Source organism: Crinia signifera, chromosome 4 (genome assembly GCF_055691185.1).
Source record: "Crinia signifera chromosome 4, ASM5569118v1, whole genome shotgun sequence".
NCBI lineage: Eukaryota > Metazoa > Chordata > Amphibia > Anura > Myobatrachidae > Crinia > Crinia signifera.
The window spans coordinates 227,552,877-227,579,514 of NC_139220.1; the positions used below are offsets into that span (position 1 = coordinate 227,552,877).

The following is a 26,638-nucleotide window of genomic DNA, read 5'->3' on the forward strand; positions in this document are numbered from 1 at the left end:
CTTTCTTCTCATTTTCCCGGGATGATAAGCACTCTAGAAGCAAAAGTTATATTTTATCAAATTCAATGTTAAAAAGCAAAGCTGGATGGATGAGATTTACTTGAAGGTCTGTGGCATATCAAGCTTGCTTCTAAATCATTGATGCACTCATGCTTGGCTCATTTCCTACATATGTGTCATCATAGGCAAGAAGCTTTCATTGTGATTGCAGGAATCATCTGTTTAAGTATTCAGATAAACTGGCTCCAACCTTTTATTTGAATGTTGGCTGATAAAACAGCGGAACAGATTTTTGAAGCACACCAGACGAGAAGTGCAAAACATACCCTAGGTGTATCTAGATGGAGTACCCGGCACATACTGTATGAATGAGCATGTTTACTCTATACTCTTAGCATGGTGCTACCACACACTATTCATTGTTTAAGTTTGGGGAGGGGCGAATGAAGCTCAGAAAATGCACTTTGCAAAAGTGTAAATGCCACATCACATTACAACCTTATAAACAACCTTGTACCACCCATTTTATTTGATCTCTTCTAAATACTGGGGAGTTTATTTTTTACTTATGGTTAAAATTATCCATGAATTGAAGTGTAGCTCAGCACTGTCACTGTGTATGCCTAGACAGAGGTTCTCCACTAATATCAAATGTGTCTTGTTCAGCAGAAAACAAGATCAGATCTCTGCCAGTTTGGAGCTGGTGCATAAATCAAGTACCGTGGAGTTACAGTGTGTAAATGGCCATGTCCCTCTACACAAAGATAGAGATTGGCCCTAAATTTGTTCATAGCTTAACCCATTTGATTTCAATAATCTCTCCAAAACTCACCACACTGAAACACATACTCTTACTCCTACTCCTTCATGCTTGGCAAGAAACATCGTCACGTCAGGCATCCACTAACATGGTTTCACCAAGATGCAAAGTTTCTTGCTCGCAACTCAAAATCCGTACTAATGTATAGTCATACAAGAGGCGATTGTAGAGTATTTGGTGGGAAGTAGAGTTCAAAAATAAGTTAATACAATGTTCGTATCTAAACAACTCAATGGTGCAATCCTGATGCCTGCATATGATCATTGTACTTTCTGCACTGTTAAATAAAATCAAAAACACCAGGAGGAACCTACTGAAACACAGGAAGAGCACAAAAAGGTCCACACAGATGTTGGAATAGAACTCATGTTCCCAGTACCTTGAGGCATCTATGGTACCAATGTGTTGTATGTCTCCTATTTTGTAGTTTTGTTTATTGAGGAACTGTTGTCAATTTTGAAAGTCAGCATTATTATAATTTTTAGAAAATTCCTGAATTTGATTTGTTAATTATGTATAGAAGATACAAATGAATGCAAGTTTGTTACGGTCTTTGGATAAGTGCCGGATCTATTTCAAATCTTATTAAAATCGGGAAATGTATGTCATTGCAACTAATGCCCAGAGCTCAGTTGTTGTAAACAGCATTTTCTTGTGCTGGGCACAATGCTGTTAGCACAGGTGGTAAAGGAGCTACTAGCCCAAATGCACTTGTTAAGTAGGATTTCCGCTCACATCTCAAGAGGGTGTGAGGAGACATCCACTAGTCTCACGTCCAATTGGATAGCTCCAGACAATCATACCCAAAGGTTTTTTCACATCTTGCATTCAACTGAATTTCCCCCAAAGTGCTCAGTCTTCATATATCTCAGTTCCTCTGCCGAATTAGAATCTGCTACTAATCTGATGACTGTGCCAATATGTCTGGAAATTCCATTCTGGCCAGTATGGACATTATACTGATGTAGGGTTTCCATGTTCCCAGTTTTCCCAAGGTAGAACATTTTTAACTCACAGTATGTATTTTCTCATGTATTAAACTCCAAGTAAACCCAACAAGACCAAAACAAATTACATTATATATGGATTGCTGTCACTTGAGCTACTAGTAGTGTACAAGTTGTTCTTTATTTCCCATAGGGTATTCACATTTATTCGTACCCTCTGTGCACATGAGTTAACTTGTTATAGTGGACCTGTTCCCATGTCAAACTTTATTCTAATAGTGATTTTAACCCCCCAAAAATGAAATAAATTCCCTGTAACTATAAAGTTAGACATTTTTATTTTCATATATATTGCGCCAGATGTATCAACCTTTAAAAGTGATAAGTCGAGAGTTATAAGCAACCAACCAATCAGCTCATGCCTGTCATTTTTCAAACCCAGCCTGTAACATGGCAGGTAAGAGCTGATTGGCTGTTTTTTTTTATCACTCTCCATTTTATCACTTTTTGAAACATCTGGCCCATTTTCTGGCCTGGTTTTCTTTTAAAGCCAAATAGATGCTTATAGGTATGGCATTTTTATATTATGCAATTGTTTCCCCTTTCGTGCTCAGCAGTGTTATAGATTGATCACATACAGCCAATAAACAGATGAGCAGTGCAGGCTGCATACAGTTAAAAATCCAAGGTAGAAATGTAACTTTAGAACTATGAATGAGAAGCATCATTTTGTAGCACGCACAAAGTTATAAACCTTTGGTGGTCCTATGTATCGTGCCTCAGCTTACACAACTAAATAAATCTGTGTCTCTTGGCGCTGCATTCTGCTACAATCCTATAGCTGACAATAACGTAATTCAGATTTGCAATAACAAGTTCACGACTCTAATTACTTCCAGATACAGTTTAAATCAGAGATCCAAAGAGAGTTTCAGAAACAGAGTGGCCTTTTTTTAATCTTCTTTACTTCTATTATTCAAGTTAGACACAAACAAAAAAACATAGGTGTTTACTATAATTCTGTTCACATATAGAATTAAACCATGTTTTTTCCTGGCTATATTTAACAGCAAGCATTGTAGTTTTCGCCTTTAATCTTATTTTCTAACATTATGGGGTATATTCAATGCCGGGGGCGAGCTGTGACAACGAGCAGCGCTGCCTGCTCGTTGTCACAGCTCGCCCTGTCAGTATTCAACTGAACCCCCTACATACGCCGATTCCCCCTCGCTCCGTTTTTGTAGCGAGGGGGAATCGGCGTATGCGGCTGCTGAAATAGCGAGGTTCGCGGCTAAAAGCATTAGCATTAGCCACGAGCCTCGCTGTTTGGGGGAATCCTCACTGTTCTGTGACAAGGAGGATTCCCCTGGAACATAGAATAGGGTGAGCGGTCGGTGTGGGGGTTAACCAGTGAGGGTCACTTGTATTCTGTGATCCCTGTCGTTTAACCCCCTCGCAGGCCACATTGCATACGGGCCGATAACATAAGAAATAATTTACTATAAATTAGAACCAATCCATTTATCCTATTACTGCTCATGATCTAGTTCTAAAATGAAGGGTTAGAGGTCAGCCATAGTTACCATTGGAAGAGCAGCAAGCCCCTGTTCCTTCTGCCTTATTAGCATCTGCTATTGATCAGTACTCTCCGGGTCACTCTTGATGACTGTGCCAGTACGTCTTGGAATTCCGTTGTGGTCACTGTGGACACAGTGTACATTATATTGTTGTAGGGTCCCCATGTTCCCAGTTTTCCCAAGGCAGAACATTTTTTACTCACAATATGTATTTTCTCATGTATTAAACCCCTAGTATAATGTCAATATGCAGAATGCCAATATGTTCTTAGGCTCCATGTGTTAAATGTTGATTTTTTCTGCATACAAAGAATGTCAACAACATCAGAGGGTTAGCGGTACGCTTTGTGATGGGAGGATTAGCCATGTTTACCATTGGAAGAGCAGCAAGTCCCTGTTCCTTCTGCCTATTTAGCATCTGGTACCAATCCATGCTATCTTGATCTACTTGATGGCTGTGCCAGTATGTCTGGAATTCCATTATATCTGAGAATTACCACTAGAAGCACAGTAATGGGCCCTACACACATGCCGATGTGTGCAGGGCTACCTAGCTGCGCTATGTCGGGCTGTGCTGCGCCGCTATCGCCTAGCACACAGAGCTGACAGCCCACACACAGAGCGAGCTGTCAGCTCTGTGTGCTAAGCGAGCGGACAGCACCAGTGTTCTCCGGTGGGAGAACACTGCCGATGCCGAGATTGATGGACACTGTCCGTCAATCTCGGCCACCGATAAAGACGCGCGGGGACGCGCGCCGATGCAGATACAGCCCCCACACATACACCGATGTGAGGGCATTTGCTAAGCGACTTTGCAAAACTAAGCAAAATCGCTTAGAAAATGCCTTAATATCGGCATGTGTGTAGGCCGTATAAGAGTTTCCAATAGTCATTGTGGCATCACTGCTTGACCTGGAAAACACTGCTGGATCCACTGCCACCTGCCATAGTAAGTAAGTTACCACTAGACCACCAGGAATGTTTTGGCAACATTCTAATAACATCAACACTTCATCAGTGTTGACATGATGAATATTGATTTGGTCCATGTCAAGTATCTCAAAATGCTGCGTGTCAACATTACAACCATGTCAATATTTTCATGTCAACATTGTAAATGATGACAAATATACCACACCCAATAGGGCAATCGTTGTGGGCCCGATTCTGAGATGAACACAATATCAATAATAAGCGCAGTTAAGAAATTTGTGTATTTTGCGCATGCAAGTCACACTGAGGGCCTAATTCAGCATGGGTCCCTAATCTGAGAAGTTGCAGTTGACTGCGAGCAGAAAGCTGCTGCCACAAATTTGCAAATGCATGGCAGATCGCTATCCGCTTGCAGATCCATACACAAATCCTGGAACATCGAAGAGTCTTTTCCCATCTGAGCAAATGTGAGTAGGTCTGAGGCTGCCACTAATCTGCGACTGATACAGGGTGAAGGTGGTCAGCACTGATGTCACAGATCCTCCACAACAACGTCTATGCATTCCTGCAGTTTTTGTAACACACCCAGAATACGTCAGTTTTGAAGTGCCAGCTTCCTGTCAGTCCAACTGCGGCTTCATTTCTTTTACAAGCCATACACATTTTTAGTTGCTATTTGTTCAATAATTGCTTGATTTGTGAATTCTTTAATGCTTATTTGATTCCAAGGCATACTAAGTGGGCATCCACATCGTACAGAGTGAGCATTCAGATTCCATATGCAGTTGCAATTAAGACACACGGACTCAGAAATGTATTGAATGTTCCTTGGCGTGACAGGGAGGCTGGTACTTACCCCACCCCCGGTGATGGTCTGTCTTACATTTGTGTTATGGGAGTGTCAAAGGTATTGAAGTGATTGAGAACTCAGACAACTATTATCTCACATTGAAGGTCATACTTGGACAGACCACCTGCACCTAGCATGGGAAGGCGCAAGTTTTGATGGTTGCATATAATATATGCTCGAGCAAGTGTTTGCACCATGGCAGGGCTTGTAGCGACATGTGAATACAATCATAGAAGCAGTTCTACACATTATGTTTGAGGTCATAGGTTCGATACCCACCATGGCCCAATTGTGCGGAGTTTGTATATTCTCCCCATGCTTGCGTGGGCTTACTACGGGTACTCCGGTTTCCTCCCACGATCCAAAAATATACTGGTAGGCTAATTGGCTCCCAACAAAATTAACCCTAGAATGTCTGTGTGCGTGTACATGTGGTAGGGAATATAGATTGTAAGCTCCACTGGGGCAGGGAACTGAATGTTCAAATACTCTCTGTAAAGCGCTGCGGAATATGTGTGCGCTATATAAGAAACTGTTAATAAATAAATAATAAATAAATGTGATATTGTACAGGATTGTAATGAGCGCAGTACAATATTGTAAAATGTGTACACACGATCTGGCGTAAGATGCGCATTTCGGTGTATCTTATGAGACATTGTCTGATAGTTCTGCATGCAGGCTTGATGGTGAGGTATTGGGTGATGCTCTGTGTTGTTGATTGTATTGTACATAACATATCACATGTATGTGAAAGCAAGGAAAAATTTATACAATATCTTATCATATACCATCATTCTAATGTGTACATAGCCTTAGTTGCAGAGTTGCAGTTTTACGAAACTTTGCTGGTCTGAGGGGGGGGGGGGGGGGGGGGCAGCCCAAGGCCGTCACACTCTCCGGGTCCCTCCATGTGATGTGTCCGCAAAATTTTGCAGGTACATAGCTAAAGCGCGAGTACGTCGCTGCACAGCAAAGCGTGCTGTGCTGCACAGCCATTGCAATATGCGAGTGAACAACATCATTCACAGACAAATCAGGGGTACACCACCTCCGATGGGTACACACAATATGCCAGCCAGTGTGAGTCCAGCACAAGACTTAAGTGTGCTTGGAATAGGCATAAGAATAGCCTTCAAAGAACTAAGGAACACATGGGGTTGAAGCTACCATAAATATCAAAATAAAATTGGACTAAATTGGCCAAGAGGTTTTTATTTGCTGTAAATTTCTGTGTTTCTTAGGGGTAGATGTATGAAGCAGTGATAAGGGAGGAGAAGTGAGCCAGAGGAGAAGTGGTCCATGGCAACCAATCAGCACTGAAGTGACATCTATCATTTGCATAATATAAAATTGTTATCCAATAAAAGTTAAATTTTAACAATATTCAGGTGCACCACACCAAGGGCCATACTTTTTTCGGTACTTGTTTCCTAGCACGGTGCCCATCGGGTCCCATCGCATACCTTAACTTAAGGTATGCGATGGGACCCGACGGACCCGATTTTCTGGCTTTTTTTGAGGTTTCCCGACAAATGTAAAATCAGGTCCATCGCATGCCATTATAATGGAATGCGATGCGACCGACCCGATTTTACATTGTAAGCATTGTATGTAATGTTAAATTCCTATGTAAAATCGGGTCCATTGTATGCCATTATAATGGCATACAATGCGACCAATGCGATGAACCCGATTTTACATAGGAACCAATGTTAAATGGCCCCCCATACCCAATTTTTGATTGTATACCCACCCTGATGGGTAATTTCTATGTCAAATGCCCCCCCCCCCCATTGTTAACGGCACCCCACGATGAACGCCAACCTAAAGCTTGGCGAGCGCAGCAAGCCCGCGAGGGGCGGCGGTACGCGTCCTCCGACCTTTTCATACCCCCACTATCCATGTTGGCATGGAGTTGATTTTATATAGTGTGGCGAGCGCGAAGCGTGGCGAGCGGATGCATAATACGTCTGAAGTAATGCGCATGCGCTCGCCACGCTTCGGGCTCGGTGGCTCGCTGCGCTCGCCACACTATGTAAAATCAACTCCACGCCGACGTGGATAGTGGGGGTATGAAAAGGTCAGAGGACGCGTACCGCTGCGCTCGCCACGCTTCGGGTTCGCATTGATCGTGGCGTGACGTTAACAAGGGGGGGGGGGACATACAATGAAAAATGGGGTCTGGACGGCATTTAACATTGGGGCCAATGTAAAATCGTGACTCAGGGACCATTACACATTCGTTCCAATGTAATAAATTGGGTCGGTCGGGTCAATCGCATTGTATGCAATTTGGTTGCATGCAATGCGATTGACCCGTTTTTTGCAACCCGATGGCGCTGTGCTAGGAAACAAGTACCCTTTTTTCTCTCTTTCTTTGTATCAAATAATATAAAATTCTACAGAGCAGCTGATTGGTTTGCCATGGGCCACTTCTCCTCCCATATCACTGCTTCATATGCATCTACCTCATTGTGTGGTAACTTCTCTACTTTATGAACAGCTATCTATGTAAGCCTGCATTTTGCAGGCACTTGCCGTACATTAATCTAGATCAAACTGCACCTAGCTAAACCAGTGGGGGCACAGAAGGCAGTTATACCATCGTATTTCACCCTACTTCTCCTTTAACAAATATGCTGATCTTGTAATTTAGCATTTCACCTTTTTCATTGTAATTAACAACTGATCTCTACAAATGACCACTTAGTGGGCTCACTCATGAAGTGTAGAGGTCTTAATAACAGAATGTATTATCGGTACACCGCCCTCTTTGTTTTTACTCTCCTCACTCCCATTTTTCCAGTGGAGTCGAGTGTTTATTTTGATAGATGACTCGGAACATTTCTGTGACCCCTGACTAACAGCCCAGCAGATGTGTCAAACAGGGAGAAGCAGCTTTCACATTCCAGCTTATGCTGATTTACAGCTCCAGAAAATCTTAAGTGGAATTCTAATATATTTCATATTTATTTACTCACAGGGCACTGACTGTACAACAGTGACAGACAAAGTTGGACGCCCTGAGCTGAGACCTTATCGTGCATGTCCCCCCAAAACCCCTCTGTATCAGTTCCAGATATTTGAATATTGATCTTGACAACTGTATCTGATTTTTTCCCCTTCCATTGGATAAATAAGGGAACCATTCTTCCTAATGAGAGAATGAGCAGTGTATTAATAAAAAGCTGAAATCAACATTTCAAAATGTTTGCAATACAAGGAAAATCATCTATTCCTTATAGCAGTGGTTCCCAAACTGTGTGCCTAGGCACCCTGGGCTGCCTCAGGACACTTGCAGGGGTGCCTTGGGTTGGTGGACCAAGATCAATTTATATTATTTATGGTCAATGTACCAGGCAAAACCAGTGCTGGTGGCTGCCAATCATAATATATGTGGACAAACAGAAGCAAATCCTGTCCCTCACCAGATAACTGTGACATATAAACACAATGCACTTCATTTAATATTTTTTTTCTGAATTTCTTGATAAGAAGCATTTGGCCTAGGGGTGCCTTGAAAATATTTTGATGCTGTAGGGTGCCGTGATTCGAAAAAGTTTGGGAACCACTGCCTTATAGTATATAATAGTGGCAATGGGTTTAGTTTTCATCATTGTTCAGCGGATCTCTTTATAGTTCAAAATACTTCACATGCAGGACAAAATGTTGTCTATGGGATCAAAAGCCCTTACCAATATGTGGTTATCCAATGTACCGTTCTGGGTTACCGGGTACCGTAGCGATCACAATGAGAATTGGTTAATACACAATAGCAAACTTCTGTGCTCTTTTGGTCCCATGTATTGTAGAAACCATGGAAAAATGTAAATGGTGAACAAAGGACTAATTTAGAGAAACTGTATTACATCCGTTGCCGTCACTGATAAATGCAGTTTGCTATTGAGTATATACTTTGGATCATTTATGGTGTAACAACCTTTGTATTGTGGACTCGCCGCATCTCACTAGTTGTGCTCAGATAATACATTATAGTAATGAAAATTGGAGTTTACAGTAACTTCCTTCAATCGCCGTATCAAGCTGTGATGCAGTTTCCAAAAAAAGGGTTACTGTAGTTTTGCTTTTTCATATGTATAAAGGTATTCCTTGGAGGAACTTAGAGATTTCTCCAGCTGGACCTAACTGACTTGTTAATATTGCCGATACCATAGCCAGTTGTGGTAACAAATTGATATTTCAAATGATCAAGTACTGAAAAGCATATGTTTGTCACTTGTAACAAAGTCATGACCACATCTCTGCATGGTGTTCTGAAACTTACAAGGTCCCAGAAGAGACACGGGAGGAGATTTTGCTTTGAGGAATGAAGTTTCTCCCCATTGGGATCGATGTCAGAGTAGCAATAGAGATAAATGAGAGGCTGCACACATGGAGTATGAAGCAGAGCAGCCACTCTCTTACCCATCAGGGTAAGTGTCATAGGCTTGTCTGGTTGTGACCTGGGTGAGCCAGTGGAGGGCACAGGAACCCGGAAGCTAGGTGGTTTGAGATAGTTATAGCTTATATGCTGGAGAGCTCTGGGAGAATATGTGGTAGACACAGAGGGGAATATTTACTAGGATGCGCTCGCCACACTATGTAAAATCAACTCCACGCCGACGTGGATAGTGGGGGTATGAAAAGGTCAGAGGACGCGTACCGCTGCGCTCGCCACGCTTCGGGTTCGCATTGATCGTGGCGTGACGTTAACAAGGGGGGGGGGGCATACAATGAAAAATGGGGTCTGGACGGCATTTAACATTGGGGCCAATGTAAAATCGTGACTCAGGGACCATTTAACATTCGTTCCAATGTAATAAATTGGGTCGGTCGGGTCAATCGCATTGTATGCAATTTGGTTGCATGCAATGCGATTGACCCGTTTTTTGCAACCCGATGGCGCTGTGCTAGGAAACAAGTACCCTTTTTTCTCTCTTTCTTTGTATCAAATAATATAAAATTCTACAGAGCAGCTGATTGGTTTGCCATGGGCCACTTCTCCTCCCATATCACTGCTTCATATGCATCTACCTCATTGTGTGGTAACTTCTCTACTTTATGAACAGCTATCTATGTAAGCCTGCATTTTGCAGGCACTTGCCGTACATTAATCTAGATCAAACTGCACCTAGCTAAACCAGTGGGGGCACAGAAGGCAGTTATACCATCGTATTTCACCCTACTTCTCCTTTAACAAATATGCTGATCTTGTAATTTAGCATTTCACCTTTTTCATTGTAATTAACAACTGATCTCTACAAATGACCACTTAGTGGGCTCACTCATGAAGTGTAGAGGTCTTAATAACAGAATGTATTATCGGTACACCGCCCTCTTTGTTTTTACTCTCCTCACTCCCATTTTTCCAGTGGAGTCGAGTGTTTATTTTGATAGATGACTCGGAACATTTCTGTGACCCCTGACTAACAGCCCAGCAGATGTGTCAAACAGGGAGAAGCAGCTTTCACATTCCAGCTTATGCTGATTTACAGCTCCAGAAAATCTTAAGTGGAATTCTAATATATTTCATATTTATTTACTCACAGGGCACTGACTGTACAACAGTGACAGACAAAGTTGGACGCCCTGAGCTGAGACCTTATCGTGCATGTCCCCCCAAAACCCCTCTGTATCAGTTCCAGATATTTGAATATTGATCTTGACAACTGTATCTGATTTTTTCCCCTTCCATTGGATAAATAAGGGAACCATTCTTCCTAATGAGAGAATGAGCAGTGTATTAATAAAAAGCTGAAATCAACATTTCAAAATGTTTGCAATACAAGGAAAATCGGTACTTGTTTCCTAGAACGGCCACAACGATTTAGATCGTTGTGGTCGTAAGATAAAAAATCGGATCGGTCGCATCGCATGCGATTTGGTCGCATACGATGCGACCGATCCGATCTGCCGATTTTTCACCCGATTTTTTTTTTTTTTACACCAGATTTGTTTAAATTGCCCCCCCAAATGTTAATAAGTGTGCTAGACCCCACGATAGACGTGAACCCGAAGCGTGGCGAGCGCAGCGAGCCCGCGAGGGGCGGCGGTGCGCGTCCTCCGACCTTTTCATTCCCCTACTATCCACTAGGGCGTGGAGTGAGAATATAATAGTGTGGCGAGCGCAGCGAGCCACCGAGCCCGAAGCGTGGCGAGCGCAGCGAGCCCCGCGAGGGGACGCGTCTAACTTCACAGGTATACGCGTCCCCTCGCGGGGCTCGCTGCGCTCGCCACGCTTCGGGCTCGGTGGCTCGCTGCGCTCGCCACACTATTATATTCTCACTCCACGCCCTAGTGGATAGTAGGGAAATGAAAAGGTCGGAGGACGCGCACCGCCGCCCCTCGCGGGCTCGCTGCGCTCGCCACGCTTCGGGTTCACGTCTATCGTGGGGTCATGGCGGGCACATAAAAAATGTGAAATGGGTCATATTGGCCCATTTCACCTTTTTTATCATTTTTCCCTATGTGAGATGGACTTAATCAAGTCCATCTCATCTTGTGCCATTATAATGGCACAAGACCGACCGATTTCAATGTTAAAAGATTTTTTAACATTGAAGTCTATGGAAAAATCGGGTCAATCGGTCGGTCGCATCGCGGCCGATTTTAATTGGTCGCGACCGACCGATTGACCCGATTTCTGTCAATCAAATGGAAAAAATTGTAAAAAATCGGCCACATCGTGAGGATCGTGTCCCTTAATTAAGAGCCACGATCACTCACGATTGTGGCCGTTCTAGGAAACAAGTACCGGAAAATCATCTATTCCTTATAGCAGTGGTTCCCAAACTGTGTGCCTAGGCACCCTGGGCTGCCTCAGGACACTTGCAGGGGTGCCTTGGGTTGGTGGACCAAGATCAATTTATATTATTTATGGTCAATGTACCAGGCAAAACCAGTGCTGGTGGCTGCCAATCATAATATATGTGGACAAACAGAAGCAAATCCTGTCCCTCACCAGATAACTGTGACATATAAACACAATGCACTTCATTTAATATTTTTTTTCTGAATTTCTTGATAAGAAGCATTTGGCCTAGGGGTGCCTTGAAAATATTTTGATGCTGTAGGGTGCCGTGATTCGAAAAAGTTTGGGAACCACTGCCTTATAGTATATAATAGTGGCAATGGGTTTAGTTTTCATCATTGTTCAGCGGATCTCTTTATAGTTCAAAATACTTCACATGCAGGACAAAATGTTGTCTATGGGATCAATAGCCCTTACCAATATGTGGTTATCCAATGTACCGTTCTGGGTTACCGGGTACCGTAGCGATCACAATGAGAATTGGTTAATACACAATAGCAAACTTCTGTGCTCTTTTGGTCCCATGTATTGTAGAAACCATGGAAAAATGTAAATGGTGAACAAAGGACTAATTTAGAGAAACTGTATTACATCCGTTGCCGTCACTGATAAATGCAGTTTGCTATTGAGTATATACTTTGGATCATTTATGGTGTAACAACCTTTGTATTGTGGACTAGCCGCATCTCACTAGTTGTGCTCAGATAATACATTATAGTAATGAAAATTGGAGTTTACAGTAACTTCCTTCAATCGCCGTATCAAGCTGTGATGCAGTTTCCAAAAAAAGGGTTACTGTAGTTTTGCTTTTTCATATGTATAAAGGTATTCCTTGGAGGAACTTAGAGATTTCTCCAGCTGGACCTAACTGACTTGTTAATATTGCCGATACCATAGCCAGTTGTGGTAACAAATTGATATTTCAAATGATCAAGTACTGAAAAGCATATGTTTGTCACTTGTAACAAAGTCATGACCACATCTCTGCATGGTGTTCTGAAACTTACAAGGTCCCAGAAGAGACACGGGAGGAGATTTTGCTTTGAGGAATGAAGTTTCTCCCCATTGGGATCGATGTCAGAGTAGCAATAGAGATAAATGAGAGGCTGCACACATGGAGTATGAAGCAGAGCAGCCACTCTCTTACCCATCAGGGTAAGTGTCATAGGCTTGTCTGGTTGTGACCTGGGTGAGCCAGTGGAGGGCACAGGAACCCGGAAGCTAGGTGGTTTGAGATAGTTATAGCTTATATGCTGGAGAGCTCTGGGAGAATATGTGGTAGACACAGAGGGGAATATTTACTAGGATGCACGAAGAGCACTATTTCAGAGGGGATGTCTGTGTGGGCAGTCAGAGTCTATCTACTGTATAACCCTCTAGAAGGTGCAAAATAATTAAGAAGTAAATTCTGATTGGTTGCCCATAGCAACATCCCATCTGAAATAGAACTCCAATCTTAGTAAATTTACCCCCAGAGAATTGGTGAGACCCGAAGCAGAGGCATGGAACCTTACTTGCCTGGGGTTTTCACCACTGACCCCCGCAAAGGGATATGGTCTTCGCTGCGCCTGACAAGCAGGTTGCAGCCCTCATTAAAGGAGGTTGGTTATATCGCCCCAGAAGGCTGCAGCTTGCAGCAGCACACACAGGCTGGAGTCAGTGGACAAGTGTCTGGCGGTCAGATGATCCAGGAGGGTGTCATGGCGGCGCCCATGTCCCTTGGACATTGCGAGGAGTGCTGGGTGACAAGCAGCCACGCAGGACTATGACACAGAGACCTCATACCAGTAACTGCAGAGTGTGCCAGTGGCCGATCTACTGCACAGAATACACCAACACAGCCAGTAAGTGGCACACGCGAGCAGCATAAGAACTGGGGTTCCTGACAGTAAGCTTGTTACTACGGGTGCCGGACGGGGTCCCTACAGTCGGGATCCTGACAGTCATTAACCCGACGTTGGGATTCCGACTGTTAAAACACAGACGGCCGGGTTCCCGACGTCCGTCGGCTATTTTCCCTCCCATAGAGGGAGAATTGAAGGAGAGGGAGAATAGAATAGGTGGCAAGCGTAGCTCTCCACCGTGTCATGTCAACCTTTTGACTGTCGACCTAGACATTGTTGAACTAATGACCTGTCGAACTAACAACCTTTTGACCCAGAACCATGTCGACCTTTTCCCATGTCGACCTAGACCCATGTCGACCTTTTCCCATGTTGACCTAATGGTGTCGACCTAATGACTGTTGACCATCATGCTGTAGACCAAATGATCCCAACCCTAATCTGCATAGAACTGTAAACATATATTATTGCTTATAATGCCCTAAACAGGTAAGATGCAGCAGTGTCATTTTCTACTGTTCATGATACTGTGTTCATAGTAAGCAATGAAGTTGCTGATTTGGCAGTCACTGGAGTAGCGTCACACTGTGCGGTCTGCAGCCACTCCTGCTTTGAGTTGAATATCAAGTGCTGCATTAAATTACACCATGAGATGAATTGACTTCAACCTAAGTAACATCTGCTGCCTCTTATATTCTGCCGTCTGTTCTGGCAATGTAATCTTCTTTCAGTCACTCTCAGTAATGGCTAGAAGGGTGTGTGCTCTAATCACCATACAACTGTTATGTACTGTATTTTATTAGGCAGGCTCTTGTCCTATAGTTATTATGTAAATATGAAGTTTTCAAACTGATCACAGGTGTGGATCATCGGGTCCACATTGTCTAGGTTGACATTAAAAAAAGTCAACATATAAAAAGGTCGACCCATTGTCTGTATTCCATAAACATACTGGGCCAGATGCACAATGGTCAAAAAGTGATAAAGTGAAGAGTGATAAACAATCAACAAATCAGCTTATAATTATCAAGTTACAGTTAAAAATGACAGGAGCTGATTGGGCCAGATGCACTAAACTTCAAAAAGTTATAAAATAGAGAGTGACAAATAGCCAGCCAATCAGCTCCTGACATTTTTAACTGTAACTTGTTAGCTATGAGCTGATTGGCTGGTTGTTTATCACCAATTTATCAATTTTGAAGCTTAGTGCATTTGGCCCAGTGTAACTTCTTGTATGTTCTCTTAAGCCATTAAAAGCAACTGCAGTATCTTATTACATAGAAAGTATAGTTTATATGTATTTGTCTATAACTGTTCAACATTTAATACTGAAGCTGTAACACTGTGTAGAGAACAACATTATGCTGCCAGATTCCAGTTATATAGCAGCATATTGATAAGATTAACAGTCATCCAAGCGTCCATGAGAACACTGGACCACATTATAATGGGAGATGGTGGAATGACTTCTTGTCATTGCCAAATATTTAGTCAGACATAGGTGCAGCCTTATTTTATTTACCAAATATGATTATTGCAACTCATTATTATGGGAATAACGGGATTGGTTAGGTGTCTAATATGAGGGGAGTCAGAATGTGTGGGTGGCAACAATAGATAAACAATAGAATTACAATAATGTATTGCCTAGCAGACATTTGTTTTCATTCTACAACTTCCACTAAATAAATCAAATATGAAGTCCTACTGGTTGTTATGGGTTACAGATGGCATTGTATTATTTGTAAGAAAGTATTGTTTATTATATATTCATAGGCAATATGGGGTCCAGATAAAACCTCAATAAGGAACCATTCTTTTCAAAGTGTTCTAGATACTGGTTTTGGGCCCAATAGCAACATTTTGAGTGTCCCTGACCCGATGCTTCTACAGAGACACCTCTGCACAGCAGTTGTTCATTTTCTGCTCTATAGTCCCATAGTTCAATTTTGCAACCATAGTCCTGTAGGGCCATAATTAATGCTAGGTCCCAAAGTAGTGTCCTAGTTTGTTTTATGAACCAAGGTAGTATCTTTGTTTACATTATATCACATTGTGAGTGACATGCCAATACACATTATGCAACACAGTACCCTCAATTCACATCAGTTCATATTAAGCAACACTGCAGAGCCTCCACTTATATTGTGCCACATTACAGTGCCCCATTTTATATTATGTAACATTATAATACCCTCCATTCCATCTTATACCATATAATAATGAGCATGTCCAGGGGCGGAACTAGATATATTGTAGGCCCCAAAAAGAAAACGTTTGTAAGCACCCGTACGTACCACTCAATGGTGATAAATGGAAATAACACATGTAACTTTGACAGCGAAGGTGGGCTCCTCTCAGCTCTGGGCCCCTTAGCAACTGCACTCCCTGCCCCCTATGGTATCTACACCTTTAAGAGTGAGTTATGTTGCTGCAAAACATGAATAAACCATTTTGTATATTGGACTATTACATTTACTTGTTAACCAGTGTTCAATTATAACACTTTACTTGTTCTGTCAGAATGTTGTGTCAATCATCATTTTATATCCAATCTTTCTCTCTCCTTCCATAACTTTACTAAGCAAAATAAAAGTGCTGGTTACTTCAGCTGTCATAGCCACATTCTAAAATGTTGCTAACAGAATACATATACTTCCTATCCTGGTAAAACATGAATTCATTTAAATAAACATCCGTTTTACTAGAGCCAATGACATATTTAGATAACCCTTTGAAACCATATTTTGTAATGTTCATCTGCATTTGTTATGACTGTTATTTGTTTAACTATGTAAAATAGTTGAATGGAAAGAAATACTGATTTAGCTGTGCTACTCAATATACATCTGATATTTTAAACTGTAATCTATTTTCTAGAACTTGGTTTGTATAATTCAGATTCATGTTCTGCATTTGAGAGATGCCCTCTAGAAATGTGACTCTTTTTTTCCAATTAATTCATGTAGGAAAGGTGTTTGTCCCCAAGCACATGCCCATGGAAAGCCAGCCAGAGGAGAGGGTGACCTTGGAGCCAGAACTGGAAGAGGCCTTAGCAAGTGCGACAGACACCGAGCTGAGCGACCTTGCCTGTAAGTAGTACTAACCCTGCAACTTCTCCTTTTACATCTATACATTATGTTATCATTGTTTTTGTCAGTTTGGGGGGCTATAAACGAAAAACAATTGTATTGTGAAATATAGTTCCTTCAGCCTATTTTAGATGGTATATAAAACACAATTGGCATTTCAAACTTCTATCTTCCAGCTGTCCTTGGAGTGCAGCACTTTGCCAGCAGACCACAGGGAAATGAAGGAGGACACGATGGAGTAGATCTTCGAGGTAAGACTATACAAACTGTGCAGCTAACTGTAAGATGTGTGCTGTTAGCAGACATTTGAGCTTTGTGTAAACTAGCGGTGGGGAACCGCCGGCCCGTGGGCCGTATACGGCCCCCGGAGTATGTCTCTGTGGCCCGCCCACTCGCCCAACGGCTGTACAGCGACTCAAGTACAGGGGAAATCTCGCGAGAGCTGCCGACCTCTCGCAAGATTTCCCCTGTATGAGACTCCCTGCACAGCCGCCGGACCACACAGACTGGCGACTTGTAACCTGCGGCTGCCGCAGGGCGATTTGTAAGTTTTTTGTTGTTTTTTTAAATGGCCTCCGAGGCATTATGCCTCACTGCAAACGGCCCTTGGACCCCAAAAGGTTCCCCACCCCTGGTGTAAACCCTCTGTGTAGTTTGGTTTTGTGATTTCATATAAACCTGCTTTAGGTGGTCAAGGCTTGATGTTCAGAACATCACCACACAACAGCGGGGGAAATGCCTTCTCATCTGGAGGTCTCTGCCTAATTGGAGAGACTAATTTTGGTATTTCGAGAGATTAGGCAACAATGGTTTAAATAATATCTTTTATAGTGATTCTTTTACACCTAAGGGGGTATTCAATTAAGTCAGTTTTTTTTCCGGCTAGCCAAAAAGAACAGACTTTACTATTCAATTGCAGCCGTTTTCGGACAAATATGTAGATTATTAATTTTTTTTATATCGAAACTCCATTGGCGAAACATGACTAATCAACAGTCAAATGGCCATAATTTCGCCGAAAACGACCATGCTGGATTTTTTGTTAATTCATTGTGTACAACAATGTACATAAGAAATGTTAGTTAGACTAAAGTGTTAAGCAGCCAACATTGCATTCATGTTTATTTTGGACATGCTATTGTCAGGACCTTACATGATTGTTATATCACAGTCTCAATGTGCTAGTTTTTTATAAAAAGATCAAGGGCATCTGTCACTTATTGAGGTCATTGTGCGTAATGGGTGAGGCTTTGGTGACTAATTTTTCCATTTTACACTCAGGGAAATACATTTCTCTCCAAAGTAATACAAATCGTAACTCAAAGCCTAATAAAACAGTCAACACCACACCCAGAGAGAAATAACTTATTATTCTACTGTACTTCACTGCAGGAAAATTTATTTTTTCTACACTTCAGTAGATAAAATTAAAATATACGTATATCTACCAGGCTAAGTTTTCTTAAAATATTTGTATTTTTTCACGGCTGTATTATCTTATTACAAGACTGCTCCATGCATGAGCCCTTTTCTAGTTTTAGGTTTATGGTGCAATAAATATTCTTGACAGACCCCCAAGTAAGCTTTTCTGTAACCTGATAATAGAGAAACACAAGTAATGTAATTATGTATCCTGCATGAAAGACACTATTGTAAAACTACATCCTTAGGTGGATTATGGTTGGATTTAAGTTACATAGGCACATAGGCCCTTATTCTGATTGAATCTGACGGCTGCGTGTGCGGTCGGATGGCCGATGTTCGGTGTTTGCGCATGTGCAGAGACGTTTCTGCACATGTACGAACATGGCGTGAGTTACTTGCAGAAAATTATAGGTCAAAACCATCTGAGCAGGGGGTGGAGAGGGGCATGAAGGGCTGTTTGGGCTCATTACCATATGCGTACGCCCCGCGTTTCATGGGCGTTCCCATGAAAACGCTGGGCGTACGTATGGTAATCCGGCCGTGATGCACGTGTGGGGGGTGGGGGGCGGACAGCTGACATAGCTGGATGTCAGCTGCCCGCCCATATACCTGCTTTCATACGGAAAAATGTCCGAGTGGTCTAGAGCACTCGGTGCTGCCTGACCACTCGGTCCATCATTCAATGGTCGGTGACCATCGGAGGATGGGGGAGGTTCCCACAGATGGGGCAGGTGTTCGCATGAAACATCCACTTGCGGTCCATTCGCTCGTCGTCTTACCGCATTCGGACAGTGTGAGCGATCCGTATAGTAGGTGGGGCTAAGAACACTTGGTGCCCATCCGAAATACACATCCATCCGATTCAACTAGAATAAGGGCCATAATACATGCTTTTATGCCTGGGTTCCCCTACAACTAATATCACTTTGAACTTCTTAAGGTACATTCTAAAAGCCATATGAATACAAATGTGGCCATGATTTTAGTTGTGCACTCCTAGAATATATCATCTGTCATCTTTTCAGTCAAGACTTTCTTTTTTCAACACTTTCTGCGAATGCTGCCTAAATTATATTATAATTCCGTTTACTTCACTTTACACTATAAAAGCATAAACAATATTTCTTTCTCTGTATCTGTGTTATGATATTACAACTTATGAATTCATCAATGAGATTCTTCATGAGCCAATATTTCTGTCCTGCCGGTTCCGAGTCCACAGTTAGGCTGCCCCAGCTCAATGGCCCCCACAACTGGGGGCCTTGGGCAACTGCCCATTGAGCCTATATGTTTAGATGGCCCTGATGATGAATACTGTAGCATGCCCCTCTTAGCCTTAGAGATTCAGAGATTCATTACTCCCAAATATGTCTATTTTCTACATATATTCATGTCCATTGAGAATTTCTGCAGCCCCCAAATAACTTTTCCATGTGGTACAGATATTGTGTTACGGTCCCTGAGCCTGAGCTATGCTGCACTGCTGCGCTGATGCTGGATTGTGATTCTAATCAAGTATTTTTGTAGATGTTGTGAAAGCTGAAAAAGTGAAACCCTCGTTTGAAGACCCACCAAACCCCACAAATGTGGAAGAGAGCTTGCAGAGGATAAAGGCCAATGATCCGTTCCTTGTTGATGTCAACTTAAACAACATTAAGGTATTTATTGGGAAAGACAAACACATCTCACTCATTTGGGGGTATTTATACAAATCCAGTGAAATGTAACATCATCTCCAACATCAAACTCATACAGACCTTGGTGTACAGCAGGGGTGGGGAACCTTTTGGGGTCCAAGGGCCGTTTGCATTGAGGCATAATGCCTCGGAGGCCATTTAAAAAAACAACAAAAAACTTACAAATCGCCCTGCGGCAGCCGCAGGTTACAAGTCGCCAGTCTGTGTGGTCCGGCGGCTGTGCAGGGAGTCTCATACAGGGGAAATCTTGCGAGAGGTCGGTAGCTCTTGCGAGATTTCCCCTGTACTTGAGTCGCTTTACAGCCGTCGGGCGAGTGGGCGGGCCACAGAGACCGGCTCCGGGGGCCGTGTACGGCCCACGGGCCGGAGGTTCCCCACCGCTGGTGTACAGTATAGAAGACAAGGCTTCAGTTCACATTCACATGAAGGGGCCGATTTAGGATCACTTCCAGTGACCCGAATTTGGCCCCAGCCATGATGGTTAGGGTTTGCGCATGTGCAAACCCCGGCACGAATGGCTTCGGTGAGTAACACACGCGCCGGGTCATTCATTGCGGGGAAGACAGGCCCGGGGAGGGAAACGGGGCTGGAGCAGGGGAACACCCAGTGTTTTATGGGCATCCCCATGATAATGCAGGCGGGTTGATGCCTGCCGGGGGCGGGCGGCTGACGTCACATGATGTCAGCCGCCCGCCTCCTCTTCGGTGGACCATGAAGGAAATAAAAGTCAGTTCAGACTGACTTTTATTTCCATAGGGGAGAGAAATCATTTGATGATCGGCTACCATCAAATGATTCCTCTCCCTTTCGGCCGCATGCGACGGGATTTGTTCGCATACATCCCCTCGCATGGTACTTATGGGATTTTTTTAGGGGGGCACAGATGTTCGGCTGGGCGGCGAGCAGCGTTTCAGGCTCACTACCGACCGCTGCTTACCGAGCCTTGCTGAATCAGGCCCTTAATATGTTATCACCTCTCCACTTATACTGATACAGTATACCCCTCTAGATAAGTGTATCAGCCAGGAGCTTGCCACAACCAAAGTTATCAGGGCCACAGGACCCCAAATTACTTTCTGTATTCCCCAGAATGTGTGCAGACAGATACATTGGGTGAAATGTAATAGGATGAGAGAATCAGAAAGTGAGAGATTTGTTGAGAAATCTCCAGTTTTTTTTAAAGCGCTAATCATTTACACTGCAATATCAAACTGGTTTTGCAGTGTAAATGATTGCCGCTTTAAAAAAACTGGAGATTTCTCACCAAGGGCGAGATGTACTAAGCTTGCGAAGTGATAAAATCGAGAGTGATAAACAACCAGCCAATCAGCTACTACCTGACATTTTTCAAACACAGTCTGTGAGATCACATGTAGGAGGTGATTGGCTGGCTGTTTATCACTCTGCATTTTATCACTTTTCAAGCTTAGTACATCTGGCCCCAAGTCTCTCACTTTTTGTGATTCTCTCATCCTATTAAATTTCACCTATAGAGATAGATAGATAGATAGATAATTTAATCTTCTTATCATGTAAGTGGTGTGGTGGGTAAATCCAGCTGTCCTTAAGGGGGTGAAATGCAGTGATTTCGGGGGGTGCCAAGTTGAGATTTTACTTTAGCCCCCCCCAGCCTAAAAACACCTTAGTTCCACTGCACAAGGATTGGTTACAAGATGATTAAAGGAGACATATGCGCAGGTATCTAGATCCAAAGGGGGAAATTTACTAAAGGAAATTTGTAAAAAATAGGTGTATTTGTATCCATAAATACACTTATTTTTGACATTTACTATCCCAAAAATACGTCAATTCGTATTCGTATTGATAGCACATCAATACGAATACGAATTGCCGTATTTTTGGGATAGTAAATGTCAAAAATAAGTGAATTTCTGGATAGAAATACACCTATTTTTTACAAATTTCCTTTAGTAAATTTCCCCCTTAATCTCTAACAATACAAAATAAACTTTCCAAAAATGATCCATCATTCCATGAGAGAAACATTGAAAATATATACACAAGTGTAAACATTTTATGAGATTGCTTCGAATATATGTAGGTGGCAATTGTCAGTACCAAACATAAATCAATGTCATATTGAAGCAACAAAACAAAATGATATAGTGGTTTGATGTTGCTTTGATGTTTTCTTGTCATGCCACATTGAGTGAGCGTAGCGTGCATATAAATGTGTGTGCGCTGTATGCACAGAAAGAGAGGGCATGCTGTGAGTTACGCATACTGTACAGAGATCATTCTGGCTGTGAGCTACTCGTATAGAGATCATCCTGGCTGTGAGTTACTCATACAGAGATCATCCTGGCTGTGAGTTACTCGTACAGAGATCATTCTGGCTGTGAGTTACTCGTACAGAGATCATTCTGGAGAACATGGAGGGCGTGACGCAGAGATAAATGAGCGCCTCTTTGCAGAACGTACACTGCTGAACCGTACACTGCACACTAACACATGCAAACACTGCAGATATACACATGGGGTGCCACAACCTTTTTGGTTGGGGAAGATATATTTTCATTTTGGCACCCCTATATCACTGAATATCACCCCTCAGGGGTAGCTGGACGTATAGACCATACCACCTATCCAATGTCAGAGATATATATCTTTATATCCATATACACACACATATATACAGCACTAAGAAGACCATTTACTGATAAATACAATTTCTTATTGTCGCTATTTGGGCAATAAGTAAGAAATTACTGCCATGATGTAGTAAAAATCCCCTCCAGGGAGAGGCGATCAGATAGGAGCACATCCCAGCAATATATAAGCAAACATATGTGAGTGACTTATGTAGAAGACAAACATGCAGAGTCCACTCATAGCTGTGCATGGAAGATAATGAGACATTACAGCAGCGTTTCCCAACCACTGTGTTGTGGTACACTAGTGTGCTTGGAGGGGTTCTCAAGTTTGTTCTCAAGTTGTCCTCAGATCTAGAGAGGGCCACACCAGTTTACAGCCAACACCCCCTGTTCAACAGTTTTTTACAGGTGTCTTCCTGCTCTAGACCTGTCTCTGTATCCTGGGGATGAGTGACGTCATTAGGTACAGATCAGGCTGCTGGGACAAAATGCTTTTTATCTGGATTTCCCTCTTGACATATGATGGTGTCATCTGTGTTGAGCTATTTAATTTATATTAAAGGAATTTCAACACAGTTATTCGCATTCATAAGTTAAAAGGGAAGTCCAGGTAGAGAGGATTTTGTCCCTCCTGGAATGCATCATGTTGGAAGGAATGGATTGTGTATTTTAAATTTAAACCACTGGAATATATTAGATATGAACGGGATACGGTCATTGGGTCACCAGCATGATGGTCGACAGTCATTAGGTCAACATCATAAGGTCGAGATGCATTTAGGTCGACTCGCGTCTAGGTTGACATGTAGGAAGGTCGACATGGGTTAGGTCGACAGTCAAAAGGTCGACATGGGTTTTTTTTAAAAAAATTGAGCCGACATGTGATGACAGGCGGTATTTCATGCCCTACCATTCACTAGGGTGTGGTGGGAGAATAAAATAGTGTGCCGAGTGTAGAATGGCGAGCGGTGCTACATTTCAGTGTCCATGTCGACCTTTTGACTGTTGACCTAACCCATGTCGACCTAATGACCCCATCGACCTAACCCATGTCGACCTACACTCATGTCAACCTACACTCATGTTGACCTAAATGGATGTCAACCTAATGGTGTCGACCTAATGACTGTCGACCAACATTGTAGTGACCTAATGATCCATACCCATTTGAACTAATAGTGTAATAATACCTAGGTACTGTTCATAGCTCCAACAAATTGAGACACAAGTATTTCAGAAAATGTACTTGTAGTGGAACAAACTTAATCTTAAAATATACATAGAAAAATAAATTCTACTATATCATCTACTGTCACATGCAAGAATAGCAGCAGACTCTGTACTACTTACGCACTAGGCCAGGAATCAGAGAGCTAGTAATGTCACTATGCTCTGGCTGGGGGGCCCCTGACAGCTCGGAGTGCAGTATCCCCTGCGTCCCCCCCTTTAGCTTGCTATGGGTGGCGGATGTTGTTGCTTCTCTCTTGCATCGATTAAGTCAGGCTGATTTGCCTCCCGCAACAAGTGACATGTGCCTAGTGGGAAATCTGCCACTGTCTATGGGTGCGCTTCTATGCATTTTGCGTAATACAATACAGTTACAAATGTTTGATGTAATTCGTATCTTATTTGTATACTAAATTAGTTTTTTTATATATTTATATATATATATATATATATATATATATATATATTAACCTTAGAACATTCCAATACCAACGCTTAAGGAATTTGCAAAGACTCTAGAATCAAATACCCATGTGAAGTCTTTCAGCCTTGCAGCAACCCGTAGCAACGATCCTGTGGCTATTGTAAGTAACCACCTGTCAAATATTCCGTAATATTTTATTGTGACTTACAGGGAGCTACAGGACAAATGTATATATTCTTGATGTATTGTTTTATTTGTATTAATGGCATATTAAGTCTGGGGGAAATTCAGACTCCCCTCCCCAATTCCTATTGGCTAGTTTTACATGAATCTGTGGGCAGTCTTATGAAGGAAAGACAAGTTGAGTGCAGTGTCCTGGGGCAGCGAAGGCTCAGTGAAACACATCCCTGCTGATCCTTGGGGTAAACCAGCTGGGATACGGTCATTGGGTCTAAAGTATGTTGGTTGACAAGCATTGGGTCGACACCATTAGGTCGACATGGGGATAGGTTGACATGGGTCTAGGTCGACATGGGTTTAGTTCGACAGGTCATTAGAGAAAAACCCCATGTCGACCTTTTGACTGTTGACCTAGAAACTGTCGACCTAATGCTTGTCGACCCACTGTCGACCTAGAAACATGTTGACCAAATGCTTGTCGACCAACATGCTGTAGACCAAACAATCCCAACCCAACTAGCCAGCACATATATTACATACAATATTACATACATGTTTATATATGTTGTCTGCCCTCCACATGCAATGTGTGGTCTAAGCTGCAGCTGCCACTGTAGGACTAGTAATATAGAGCTAGATGTATCAAACTTCAAAAAGTGATAAAATGGAAAGTGATAGACAGCCAGCCAATTAGCTTCTAATTGCCATTTTACAGGATTGGTTTGAAAAAAGAAAAGAAGGAGTTGATTGGCTCGTTGTTTATCACTCACCCCTATTACTTTTTGAAGCTTGATACATATAGCCCTGGGGTAGCCAACTCTAGTCCTCGAGAGCTACCAACAGTGCATGTTTTGCAGGTCTCCTCACAGAGGCCCTTATTCTGATCGGTGCGGATATATCCGCGTGCGTTCGGCCCGCCGATGTTTTGTGTCTGCGCATGTGCAGAGGCGTCTCTGCGCATGTGCGAGCGGGGCGTACGGCCAAATCCTGCATGATATGTGAACACTCCGAACAGGGGGTGGAGAGGGGCGTGAAGGGCTATTTGGGCTCATTACCATATGCATACGCCCCGCGTTTCATGGGAGTTCCCATGAAAACGCTGGGCGTACGTATGGTAATGCGGCCGTGACGCACGTGTAGGGGGCGGACATATGACATCGCCGGATGTCAGCTGCCCGCCCAGATCCCTGCTTTTGCATGGAGAAATGTCCGTGTGGTCTGAGGTTGCGGGAGCTGGTGGAGCACTCGGTCCTGCATTCGATGGTCTGCGACCATCGAATGATGGGGGAGGTTCCCTTAGATGGAGGAGGCGTATTCCGTGAAAAATATACGTGCGGTCCGTTCGGCCAGCTTCTTACCGCATACGGACGGAGTTGGCGGGGTTTCGCACGCACGGTCCTGGCCGCATAATCGGCTCCGGCCGCACCGATCAGAATAAGGGCCAGAATCACAAGTGAGCTAATTAGCTCCATCTGTGTATCTTTTAAAATGTGTCAGTGATTAATGAGTGGAGCTGTGCAGCAGCTAGGTTGTCTGGAAAATGTGAACTGTTGGTAGCTCTCGAGGGCTAGGGTTGGCTACCACTGATCTAGCCCATGGTACCAAATTATTCCAGCAAACGTACAGAAACAAGTATGTAATGAGATAAATATATTTTGTGCAACAATTTTGAAATTTTAACTCATTTAAATGTAAAAATCACATCGCTAGTTCAGGGAATGCAGGGATTTTTTTATTTTTTTACAGTTTCATATATAGCGCAGAAGATTCCGTTGCGCTTTACAATAGTAGACAGTGATAAAACAAACTGGGTAACAACAGACAGACCTGGAGGTTAGAGGGCCCTGCTGCAAGCTTACAATCTAAAGGGACATAGGAGGGAAACACAAGGGCCCTTATTCTGATTGATGCGTACTTTTCCGCATACTTTCGGATAGCGTCTTTACGGCGTCTGCGCATGCGTGGAGAACGCAACGCGCATGTGCCACGCATTGACTCCGTACCTGTTCGGGCAAATCCCGTACAAAACTGTGCACCGCAATCAGTCTGGAAATATGGGCGTATTATGGGCGTCATGCGGAATGAGACATGGGCGTAGTTTCAAAGTGGGAAAAACTGGGAGGAAACATGGGCGGACACGGGGGAGTACACTTATGTTGGGGGGCGTGCATTCGGATAGCACTCCGAATGCAC

General features: G+C 43.0%; 1 protein-coding gene across 1 annotated transcript in view; it reads left to right on the forward strand.

The window, feature by feature from the left end:
* The window catches only part of LOC146075056 (tropomodulin-2-like), a 62,776-nt gene that overhangs the window by 28,414 nt on the left and 7,724 nt on the right, over positions 1-26,638 (forward strand). The window contains exons 4-7 of the mRNA XM_083183904.1: positions 16,755-16,877; positions 17,054-17,128; positions 19,830-19,960; positions 24,318-24,425. Of these exons, the coding sequence (XP_083040030.1) occupies positions 16,755-16,877; positions 17,054-17,128; positions 19,830-19,960; positions 24,318-24,425 (437 nt within the window). The remainder of the gene's footprint in view (positions 1-16,754; positions 16,878-17,053; positions 17,129-19,829; positions 19,961-24,317; positions 24,426-26,638) is intronic.